The sequence below is a fragment of the Schistocerca serialis genome, chromosome 7, assembly GCF_023864345.2.
Source record: "Schistocerca serialis cubense isolate TAMUIC-IGC-003099 chromosome 7, iqSchSeri2.2, whole genome shotgun sequence".
Taxonomy (NCBI): Eukaryota; Metazoa; Arthropoda; class Insecta; order Orthoptera; family Acrididae; genus Schistocerca; species Schistocerca serialis.
The window spans coordinates 319,168,349-319,181,079 of NC_064644.1; the positions used below are offsets into that span (position 1 = coordinate 319,168,349).

At 43.9% G+C, this 12,731-nt stretch overlaps 2 protein-coding genes across 2 annotated transcripts in view; both read right to left on the bottom strand.

The window, feature by feature from the left end:
* Positions 1 to 12,731, bottom strand: part of LOC126413039 (uncharacterized) — a 136,569-nt gene that overhangs the window by 121,119 nt on the left and 2,719 nt on the right. The window contains exon 2 of the mRNA XM_050082934.1: positions 5,349 to 5,587. Coding sequence (XP_049938891.1) covers positions 5,349 to 5,587 — 239 coding nt within the window. The remainder of the gene's footprint in view (positions 1 to 5,348; positions 5,588 to 12,731) is intronic.
* Positions 5,690 to 12,731, bottom strand: part of LOC126413040 (translation initiation factor IF-2-like) — a 254,813-nt gene continuing 247,771 nt past the window's right edge. The window contains exon 4 of the mRNA XM_050082935.1: positions 5,690 to 5,752. The gene's annotated coding sequence lies outside the window, so the exon portion shown is untranslated. The remainder of the gene's footprint in view (positions 5,753 to 12,731) is intronic.

Genomic DNA, 12,731 nt, shown 5'->3' on the forward strand with positions numbered 1-12,731 from the left:
ATGGGTCGACAAAGAGACAGAATGGCCGAAAGGAGGAATAATGATGGGATGTGCTCGTGGCCACACCAGGAATGTAGGTGCCAGAATTGTCGGTGTATTATCATGCATCGTCATATCACTTGCAGCCATGTAAAACGGTGTTAGAACACGATATGGAAAATATGCTAACCGAGAGAGCCTGGAGATGAGTGCCACGTACTGACAATGACCGTCGGTTTCAAACCAGACAAGAATTTCTGCATCACGACTCAAAAAGTTTCCACACAAACACTATGATGGGAACTACAAACTGTGTACTTTTAGAGTCGAGCACCTAGCAAAATGCTATTGCTCACAGTGACATATTAAGTCGCCCGTCTCCAATGAGCCAACTGACACAACAACTGTAATTATTTTACATGACGACAAGTCGTGATTTTGTATGTTTAGAAATGATACTGTAACACCAGTAATCGATAGATTAAAGTGCTTTCCGTGTACGTTCTCTGCTGACATTGTACACTTGTGTATCTCCATGGTAAATATCTTTGGTTTTTAAGAATTTATTAATATTTGACGCTTTAAGAAATTACATTTTAGCTGTGCCTTTCATTTTATATGTAATACTCTGTGAATGTAATAGTTTGTAAAAATTCTCTATTTCTACTGGTCCACAAGTAGTGAAGCTAATTGTAAAACCCGGAGTAAAGCCCCGAACCATGAACATAGCTTGGCGGATCGAAAGAGGGTGAACAAGACGCTCAAGGCGCTTGTTTCCTTTGTGGCGAGTGGCAATTCGAGTTCTGACTGTGATAATGAATAGAATGAATATTCGAGTTCTGACTGTGACACTGAGTGGTCGTTGGCAGCCTTGATCAGCTATTGTGGTTAATTTCGATGTATAAATCGAGGCAAGAAGAGCTTGCGAGCATCTAAATTAGCCTCGAATGGAGTGTTAAGTGACCTGTCGAGCAAGGTAACATTATTGGCCCTGAATGAGATTTTCACTCTGCAGCGGAGTGTGCGCTGATATGAAACTTCCTGGCAGATTGAAACTGTGTGCCCGACCGAGACTCGAACTCGGGACCTTTGCCTTTCGCGGGCAAGTGCTCTACCAACTGAGCTACCGAAGCACGACTCACGCCCGGTACTCACAGCTGTACTTCTGCCAGTACCACGTCTCCTACCTTCCAAACTTTACAGAAGCTCTCCTGCGAACCTAGCAGAACTAGCACTCCTGAAAGAAAGGATATTGCAGAGACATGGCTTAGCCACAGCCTGGGGGACGTTTCCAGAATGAGATCTTCACTCTGCAGCGGAGTGAAGATCTCATTCTGGAAACGTCCCCCAGGCTGTGGCTAAGCCATGTCTCTGCAATATCCTTTCTTTCAGGAGTGCTAGTTCTGCTAGGTTCGCAGGAGAGCTTCTGTAAAGTTTGGAAGGTAGGAGACGAGGTACTGGCAGAAGTAAAGCTGTGAGTACCGGGCGTGAGTCGTGCTTCGGTAGCTCAGTTGGTAGAGCACTTGCCCGCGAAAGGCAAAGGTCCCGAGTTCGAGTCTCGGTCGGGCACACAGTTTTAATCTGCCAGGAAGTTTCATATCAGCGCACACTCCGCTGCAGAGTGAAAATCTCATTCTGGAAACATCCCCCAGGCTGTGGCTAAGCCATGTCTCCGCAATATCCTTTTTTTCAGGAGTACTAGTTCTGCTAGGTTCGCAGGAGAGCTTCTGTAAAGTTTGGAAGGTAGGAGACGAGGTACTGGCAGAAGTAAAGCTGTGAGTACCGGGCGTCAGTCGTGCTTCGGTAGCTCAGTTGGTAGAGCACTTGCCCGCGAAAGGCAAAGGTCCCGAGTTCGAGTCTCGGTCGGGCACACAGTTTTAATCTGCCAGGAAGTTTCATTATTGGCCCTGTTTGGCTAAATTTACGACTCCAAGAAGAGCTATATCAGGGCATGGCTAACATTAAAAACCATGGTTGCTTTACCGCCAATTGTATAGCCTCAGTAATTTGCCACACGCGCCACCACCTTTAGCTGAACTGGTATCTAAATATGTACATCCAATGGACCAGGTATGATGTATCGAATAACACCTTTTTATGGAACTCATAACTTACATGTGCACACCCACGACTATCCCCAATCACATTCCTAGACCGGGTCCTTTCCAAGTGAATTAAGACCGAGCATAGAGATTTTATTAAAGAAACAATTTTGGCAGAAAAACGTTTTGCAGTTTTTATTAAATTTGTGGAGTATGAAGTTTGGTTAGTTTCCCGTAGAGTAGTAAATGATTTTCTCGACACAGATTTTTATCTTGGAGTTTCCTAAACTGTGTTCACAAAGAAAGATTTTCAGTAAGTAAGAAGTTGCCAAGCAGTATTATTTCACTTTGAACGAGTTTGTAAACAGACGTTTGTTTCAAGTTATACATTCATTTATGAAGTCTGTTTGGCTTTGAGTCCAATGAGAGACTAGTCGCTAGGTCCCCTTGTTAACCGTTTGACTAATTTTGCACTAGTCATTATTCTTAAAGGTGTTACTAACCATATTTGCCATTTCCTTGATTTTGTGTGTTACGATTTGCAACTAATTACGATTCTTAAAAACCATACCAGCTCAAGGTACCACCTAAGCTGCTTTATTTGTGTGGTAAATGAAAGTCAAGGTTCCTTCTGAGCAAGTGTAGCAATCAGTATATTCATTAATTATGCACCTATTTTTTAATAATATTAGCAGCTGTACTACCTATTTCCATAGAGTATTGTAACTGCATGTGCTAATTTCTGAAGCCCATAGTAATTACTACTGTTTCAAATCATGATTTTTTGTGATAGTTAATTAAGAGAATTGTAGTTCATGATACTGCCAGGCAGACTTTAATAATAGGTTCATATACCCTTCGGTATTTGTTCATTATACTACATAGTAATTTTTGCACAATAGGAAGTGTTATTGTGAGACAGTGTGTACTGTTTTATTTATTGACCATTCTATATTCTGAACAAGGGTTAGCTGTTGTGTTGTTCGCTAGGGAAACTAAGCGTACAATTTGGAGAGTAACTGTGTTGGAAGAGATTAGTTAGGGCACCAAGTGAGGAAAGTTTTCTTAGGCGAAGTTTATTTCCACTTTCCCATAAAACTTGATATCGCATTGCCTGACTAGTCTAGCAACTGCATGTATATATAATTACAGTTTCCCCTAATATAATTATAATGTCAGGTCAAAACCCTTCGCTTTGTTATTGTTTCTGTTTCACTTACTTCGCGATTACTAAATTATAGTCAGATTCCCTGTCATTAAGTACAGCCACGATCAGGCTAAACGGTTCACAGAAGGGTTCCGTTATTGGAGAGGACGAATTTGGTAACTGCCGGTAGTGTTACAATACAAGACAACTTCTGTGTTCTCAGGGCAGCACACATGTGTTCCTTAACCTAGCCCTGTCGCACCACAACTGAACCCCTGAATAAATAGACGTAAATGCCTGGGACTAGTTGAAACACTGGATGAAACGAAACAATTGACATACGTACAATTTTACAGCTCTAACGGGGTGATCAACAATGAATGACTTCAGCTGGATGTGGTATAAGAGGCTAAGACTGTGAATTCCCATCCTGTCCTTTGTCAAGGCTATGCCGGTGTTACATTGCATTAGTCTGATAGCTCCTAAGGATCCGTGATTTTTTTCACCGTTATGTTTATTTATCTCGTTCCTATTCCACGTTAGCTAAGAGACGTTGTAACTAAGCAAACTATTCCGTCATCTTGCACTGAAAGAGCAGCTTGCCTTGGAGCCGGGAGGAGAGCAGATTTTGCTTCTCACGCTGGCTACTTGGCCGAGCGAACAGTGTACTTGCCAAATGCTGATTTCAATGCGTTACACATACTCTATATGAATCTGAAGAAGTACTATTAAATATTAATCAATCGTTTTCAAAGTTAGTATAAGAAATTCTATGGATAACACAACAAATACTTTAAAAATTTCGTATCAACTACGTCAGCACTTTCTGAGATTCAACTTTTTACCTAAAACACGTCCTGGACTGTAATGCATTCATCTATAGTACCAAAAGAAGCTACAACCAAGATGACTAGTTGACATAAACTAATTATTACAATTTTTCTTTGGGTTCATTACACGAATTTCTGATTTCATTAAAAGTACAATGGAAAAGTAATATTTCAACATGTTTTGGCTCTGTGAGTGTTTTAGAGAAACGGAGAGTGGATGTGAGGTATACGTATAGTGAGAACGTGACATTTCATTCAAACTATGTAAAGTATGTGTGAAAAAAGTTGATGTGCATGAAGGGAGTTTGTGATTAATGACCAGAGAGAGTTATACTTCTAAAAAGGCAGCCTGAAGGGGCGTTGAGTATTAAATTCATTAGTAAATTACTTTGTGGAAAGAAATCCTATTTTGTTTCCATTCAATTTTACTTAGTTTCGGAATTACGAAATTTCTAGCCTAAATTATTTGGGATAATCCGATTGGCTGACATTACAAATGCCGCGAGTATAGAAGTGCTCGAGACGATGCCATTGGCTGCTTAACACACTAGCCAATACGAATTCAACATTTCCCACGCGTTTGAATAGGGCTTTGTTTCTCAGATCCATGAGTCGTTATAGTCGCTCGGGAGGCGTCTTCTGCTAAACACCTATGCCAAACCTGTACCAAAATGAAGAAATTCGCACGTTTGATCAATTCTCGTGTCGTTGATGAAATGCAACTAAAGTGTTGTGTATTTTGTGAAAGTTTGAGTTTCGTAAATAGTTTATTTTAGAAGATATCTTCGTGTGAACATTTCATGTCGTACATAAACTCCACGTGGCATGTTTCGTGCAGATTACGAAATATTACGGCGAGCACTTCTTACAAGAAGCTCACTAAACAACTGAGTATGTTGACTCGCAAGTAGTAGTGGGCCAGCGATTGTTTAGGATTAAATTTCTTCTGGATGATTTCGTGTGTGAACTTCTAACAGAGATAATCAGTAACATTGCATAAATGATGTTGGGATGTTAAATACGTACTTGTTAACCATGTCCTGTGTTTCAAAGTAAATAAACCAATTTAAAGTAAATTTTAGATATCCCGAACGCTCGATAGTTTAACAAACTTGCTGTTACTGCCCACGAACTGGAGTTATGTGGCCTTTTCGTAGTCGGTATTTGGTCGAATTTTCGTCAACGCTGCTTTTGTCTGCTAAATCAGTATCTACCATCGCCAAGGGACAGACTACCTGATACCTATCCATGAACGTAGACTGTGTAAGGGATAGTGAGAGGACAATCCGGCCCGCCGCAACGTAATGACTTTCTATGACTCCGCAACGTACGTGACACACGGTGACTTACCACTTTGTCCTGCAAGAGGCTGATCTTGCAGTTGAGGACGGCGGTGTCGCCGACCTGGACGGTGACGTTGGTGACGTTGAGGCCGTCGTCCTCGAAGTGCGGTCCCCAGCGGTGGTCGTGGTGGTGGTGCTTGTTGGCGGGCGAGTGTGTGTCGAAGATGTGCGCCAGGAGCAGCGGCGCCACCGTGTGCTGGCCCGGCCGCCGCCCACTGCCAGCGGCACCGGGCGTGGGCGCCGCGTGGGCGACGTGCGGGGGCGGCGGCGGCGGCGGTTGGGGAGAGGCGCTGCTCTGCAGCTGCGCCGCCTCCGGGGGCTGCGGCGCGCCAGCGGCGGCCGGCGACTCGCTCAGGCTACCGGCGGGCGTCGCCGTGGTCGCCGCGCTGCTGCTGGAGGCGGTCCCGGGTTCTGCAGGCGTACCAACAGATCTGTTTGTGTGCAGTTAATCCCTAGGAACTGTAAGGAGTACAACTGTAGAATTCACAGATTTCTCAAGATGTGAGGTGTCATTTATTTCGCTGGTTTGTTTTTTTCCTAAATTCTAGATTTACTGAAACTCGGCAGATAACCGAAGTCAGTTCACTGCGTTACGCAGTGCTGCAGAATAATCCGGCAGTTAGCAGTAAGCTTTTTATAAAGAGGCAGTGGTAGCAAACAGACCTGACGGCACAGCAGACTTCTTTTAAACAAAGCGATGGTCAAAGCAATCGCTTGGTTAAAAAGAAATCTACGGATTCGTGCTGGCCCCTGTTTGAATTGTACAACAGGAGGGATTCTTCCTTCACATCTACATCTACATATACACCTACGTGATTACTCTGCTATTCACAATAACGTGCCTGGCAGAGGGTTCAATGAACTACCTTCAAACTGTGTCTCTACCGTTCCACTCTCGAACAGCACGCGGGAAAAACGAGCACTTAAATTTTTCTGTGCGAGCCCTGATTTCTTTCATTTTATCGTATGATCATTTCTCCCTATGTGCGTGCCAAGAGAATGTTTTCGCAATCGAAGGAGAAAAGTGGTGATTTAAATTTCATGAGAAGATCCCGTCGCAAAGAAAAACGCCTTTGTTTTAATGATTGCCACTCCAATACACGTATAATGTCTGGGACACTATCTCCCCTACTTCGCGATAATACAAAACCAGCTGCTCTTCTTTGCACTTTTGCGATGTTATCCGTCAGTCCCACCTAACGCGGATCCCACACCGCACAGAAATACCCCAGAATAGGGCGGACAAGCGTGATGTAAGCAGGCCCTTTAGGAGACCTGTTGCGCCTGCTAAGTGTTCTGCCAATGAATTGAGCTCTTTGGTTTGCTCCACCCACTATATTATCTATGTGATCGTTCCAGTTTAGGTTATTTGTAATTTTAATCCCTAACCATTTTGTTGAATTTACAACCTTCAGATTTGTGTGACTAATCGCGTAATCGAAATTTAGCTGATTTCTTTTAGCACTCATGTGAATAACTTCACACTTTTCCTTATTCACGGTCAATTGCCACTTTTCGCACCATGCAGATATCTTATTTAAATCAGTTTGCAAGCCGTTTTGATCATCTGATGACTTTACAAGACGACAATGACAGCATCATCTATAAACAATCTAAGACGGTTACTCAGATTGTCTCCTATGTCGTTAGTACAGATCAGAAACAATAGAGGCCGTATGACACATTCTTGGGGAACGCCGGATATTACTTCTGTTTTACTCGGTGACTTTCTATCTATTACTACGAACTGTGACCTTTCTGACAGGAAATCACGAATCCAGTCACACAACTGAGGTGATACTCCGTAGGCACGCAGTTTGGTTAGAAGACGCTTGTGAGGAACGGTGTCGAAAGCCTTCTGGAAATCTAAAGATATGGAATCAATTTGACATGCCAATTCAATAGCAGTTATTACTTCACGAGCATAAAGAGCTAGTTGTGTTTCACAAGAAAGATATTTTCTGAAACCGTGCTATGTGTCAGTAAATCGTATTCTTCGAGGTACTTCGTAATGTTCGAATACAATATATGTTCCAAAACCCTACCGCACACCGGGAGGAGGCATAAAGATAGCGTAGTGTAAAGGCGAAAGTGGTATCAAAAATAAAATAAAGCTGGAGATACTTTGATTTATCATTTTACACTGAACAGCTGAGGTGTTCCAGCCATCCTTTATAAAGATGTAACTACAGTTAAGGCCCAGAAAGTGGAGAGGGGACTTTTTTTTGATCCACCAATCTTCTGACTGGTTTAATACGTATCTCCTCGAAATCCTGTCCTGGGCCAACTTATTCATCTCAGAGCAGCACTTGAACCCCATGTCCTCAATGATTAGTTTAAAGTATTCAAATCTCTCTCTTCTCTTACAGCTTCTAACCTCTGCAGCATCCTCAAGAACCGTGAGGTTAGTCCCTGATGTAACTAATCTCCTATCATCCTATACCGTTTCCGCGTCAATGTTTTCCATGTGTTGCTTACTTCGTTGATTCTGCCAAGATCCTTCTTATTCTACACTCCTGGAAATGGAAAAAAGAACACATTGACACCGGTGTGTCAGACCCACCATACTTGCTCCGGACACTGCGAGAGGGCTGTACAAGCAATGATCACACGCACGGCACAGCGGACACACCAGGAACCGCGGTGTTGGCCGTCGAATGGCGCTAGCTGCGCAGCATTTGTGCACCGCCGCCGTCAGTGTCAGCCAGTTTGCCGTGGCATACGGAGCTCCATCGCAGTCTTTAACACTGGTAGCATGCCGCGACAGCGTGGACGTGAACCGTATGTGCAGTTGACGGACTTTGAGCGAGGGCGTATAGTGGGCATGCGGGAGGCCGGGTGGACGTACCGCCGAATTGCTCAACACATGGGGCGTGAGGTCTCCACAGTACATCGATGTTGTCGCCAGTGGTCGGCGGAAGGTGCACGTGCCCGTCGACCTTGGACCGGACCGCAGCGACGCACGGATGCACGCCAAGACCGTAGGATCCTACGCAGTGCCGTAGGGGACCGCACCGCCACTTCCCAGCAAATTAGGGACACTGTTGCTCCTGGGGTATCGGCGAGGACCATTCGCAACCGTCTCCATGAAGCTGGGCTACGGTCCCGCACACCGTTAGGCCGTCTTCCGCTCACGCCCCAACATCGTGCAGCCCGCCTCCAGTGGTGTCGCGACAGGCGTGAATGGTGGGACGAATGGAGACGTGTCGTCTTCAGCGATGAGAGTTGCTTCTGCCTTGGTGCCAATGATGGTCGTATGCGTGTTTGGCGCCGTGCAGGTGAGCGCCACAATCAGGACTGCATACGACCGAGGCACACAGGGCCAACACCCGGCATCACGGTGTGGGGAGCGATCTCCTACACTGGCCGTACACCACTGGTGATCGTCGAGGGGACACTGAATAGTGCACGGTACATCCAAACCGTCATCGAACCCATCGTTCTACCATTCCTAGACCGGCAAGGGAACTTGCTGTTCCAACAGGACAATGCACGTCCGCATGTATCCCGTGCCACCCAACGTGCTCTAGAAGGTGTAAGTCAACTACCCTGGCCAGCAAGATCTCCGGATCTGTCCCCCATTGAGCATGTTTGGGACTGGATGAAGCGTCGTCTCACGCGGTCTGCACGTCCAGCACGAACGCTGGTCCAACTGAGGCGCCAGGTGGAAATGGCATGGCAAGCCGTTCCACAGGACTACATCCAGCATCTCTACGATCGTCTCCATGGGAGAATAGCAGCCTGCATTGCTGCGAAAGGTGGATATACACTGTACTAGTGCCGACATTGTGCATGCTCTGTTGCCTGTGTCTATGTGCCTGTGGTTCTGTCAGTGTGATCATGTGATGTATCTGACCCCAGGAATGTGTCAATAAAGTTTCCCCTTCCTGGGATAATGAATTCACGGTGTTCTTATTTCAATTTGCAGGAGTGTATTTATTAATGTCTTTGTGGATGAAGTTAACAGTACCTTCAACACCATTCACGACTAATCACGGTTTCTGTTTATGGTGCTGCCCTGGTTTCCCCAGTGTACAATATGGTGTTTGTGTTTTTGGTAGGTGTTGTAGTTGATGAGACATGCGTGTCACCATTAAACCGTAGTGATCACCAGTATATCATCTCTTCCTCATCACTGTAGTTTTCAAGGGAATAAATTCGAGAATGGTCTACAATGTCCGCGAGTGTTTAACATTCCCTATAATGTAAACCAGTTTTTCGAAAGTTCCAAAATTATCTGTAACTGCTTGTAGACGTCTGGTGTCTGTCACGGTAAGCAGTGGAACTGGAGGAGCATAATTATTGGACTGGCGTATAGAAGCGATAACGCATTTCGATTGGTATGTTAGAACAGTCAAAGTGGAGTGAGTTAGGAAAGCATAGTGGAGTGAAGGAAAAATGGGGTTTGGGCTTTGGCTATGAATTGAGTCAGGTTGTATATTCTGGCGAGAGCCTCGACTGATATTAGGCCGTGGCTTCAGGTTCGATTTGGTGACATGGTCACATATCCAGGGACGAGTGAAGGAGTGTTGGGTACGTTACGGTATGGTAGTGGTAAAAAAAGAAAAGGAATGGGAATCGATGGAGAGGGAAAAGAAGAGGAGAGCCCTGACCTGGAGTGGGACAGGTGTGGTAGTCGCTAGAGGGTGATACATATTGGGCCGGATCTCCTTGTCTGAAAGAGGGATTTGGTTGATATTGCGCGGGGATAGTATATGGAGTGTTCGTCGATGTAGGGACGGTGGCACGTGTTATTAATGATGCCGCAGCATACCACAGTTGATGTTCAGAGGGGAGACAATAGTGTTATTGGAATCTAGATTACGGTCAGTATGGTATACGAGCAGGAATTCGATGTGGGTGAGGAGAGGTGAGAACTTTACGAGTTGGAAGCGGATTCATACGAGCGTAGGTAAATGGCTAGGGAAAGCGAGAGTGCATGGCGTTGGTCGGGCAGATATCCACACAACTTTTGCAAGCAGAGGGTTAGTCACAGCGTGCAAAGAGGGCCTTAACCAGTTACTATACCTGAGAACCATAAATGAATGGACTGAAAATAATCTCTAACAACTGGTACTGTGGGACTTAACCTCCACAATAAACGTCACATCTGAATGCAGGCCATAGCTGTAGATGGACGCTGCTGGCTTTTACAACTGCAAAACCAGGACGGATGAAAAACAGTGAAATTTTACTTATTGTGGTTATGCACTACGGTAAGAAGAATACATGATCAAATCTGATGATGATTTAGGGATGCAAACGGCGCAAAATGTAGTTCACATGGCTAACCCCTTTCGCAGCAACAAATGGTCTAATCTGGTTGGGTATCAGATTGAAGTCAGATCGGTTGACAGGTATGGGTAAGCCATTTCGTGGTGCTTCATTTCTGTGCTAGGATTCCTGGCTTCAGTTAATATAATTTATGAATTCGTCATTGTTGTCACATAGTTATATAAATTACGTCGTCATATTACTATGCGTCAACAGTGACAACTTAGTGGATTTATCTGACATCATTGATTTTATATCGCCTTATCATGCCGTTGCAAATACTTTGATGGTGCTGATTATTGTTTGTGGACTGACACTGGTTGTTCAATAATATCTCTTTACTGAGCAACCAGTTTCGCTCCACATACAATCATCAGGTCCATAAAAACATTTTTTACCAGCAACTCTTGCCAAAAAATCATGACGTTCTTCAACTATTTACGACCTGTGGCGCACCAACTTTTGAAAATTATTTTCACATCCAACCCTAATAGCCAGTTAGTTAGTTTTATGTTCCACGGATCATTTGCACCATAAATCGTAATGATGTGCCACAAGACTTCTTTATTCACATCGCAAATTAATTTGTAAATATGGCTACATGCCGAATATTTATAATATTTTACGTTTTTTTAAGTACACAGATGTGATTAATTCTAAATGAGCACCTTTTACAAACTAAAATACAAGAAGTTCATCTACAGAGCACAAGGAATTCTCAAAGAAATTTTTTTTCAGTTTGTGTTCAAATTTTACTCTGCTGTGTGACAGACGTGCTATACCACTGCGTAAGTTAGCAACAACAAAAAAATGGTTCAAATGGCTCTGAGCACTATGGGACATAACATCTTAGGTCATTAGTCCCCTAGAACTTTGAACTACTTAAACCTAACTAACCTAAAGACATCACACACATCCATGCCCGAGGCAGAATTCGAACCTGCGACCGTAGCAGTCACGTGGTTCCGGACTGCAGTGCCTAGAACCGCGAGGCCACCGCGGCCGGCTAGTTAGCAACAATTTTAGTTGCAATAATGTGCACCCATGCCACCTTCAGAATTTGAAAGAGAGTATTCCAGTCAACATTGTCAAAAGCTTTCTCTAAGTCTATAAATGCTAGAAACGTAGGTTTGCCTTTCCTTAATCTAGCTTCTAAGATAAGTCGTAGGCTCAGTATAGCCTCACGTGTTCCAACATTTCTACGGAATCAAATCTGATCTTCCCCGAGGTCGGCTTCTACTAGTTTTTCCATTCGTCTGCAAGGAATTCGCGTTAGTATTTTGCAGCCGTGACTTATTAAACTGATAGTTCGGTAATTTTCACGTCTGTCAACACCTGCTTTCTTTAGGATTGGAATTATTATATTCTTCTTGAAGTCTGATGGTATTTCGCCTGTCTCATATTTCTTGCTCACCAGATGGTAGAGTTTTGTCAGGACTGGCTCTCCCAAGGCTGTCAGTAGTTCTAATGGAAAGTTTTCTACTCCTGGGGCCTTGTTTCAACTCAGGTCTTTCAGTGCTCTGTCAAACTCTCAAATTCTGAAGGTAGCAGGGGTAAAATGCAGGAAGCGAATGGGTATTTACAGTTTGTACAGAAACCAAATGGCAGTTATAAGAGTCGAGGGACACGAAAGGGAAGCAGTGGTAGGGAAGGAAGTGAGACAGGATTGTAGCCTCTCCCCGATGTTATTCAATCAGTATATTGAGCGAGCAGTGAAGGGAACAAAAGAAAAATTCGGATTAGGTATTAAAATCCATGGAGAAGAAATAAAAACTTTGAGGATTGCCAATGACATTGTAATTCTGTCAGAGAGAGCAAAGCACTTGGAAGAGCAGTTGAACGGTATGGATAGTGTCTTGAAAGGAGGACATAAGATGATAATCAACAAGAGCAAAACTACGATAATGGAATGTAGTCGAATTAAGTCGGGTGATGCTGAGGGAATTAGATTGAGAAATGAGACATTTAAAGTAGTAAAGGAGTTTTGCTATTTGGGGAGCAAAATAACTGATGATGGTCGAAGTAGAGAGGATATAAAATGTAGGCTGGCAATGGCAAGGAAAGCGTTTCTGAAGAAGAGAAATTTGGTAACATCGAGTATAGATTTCAGTGTCAG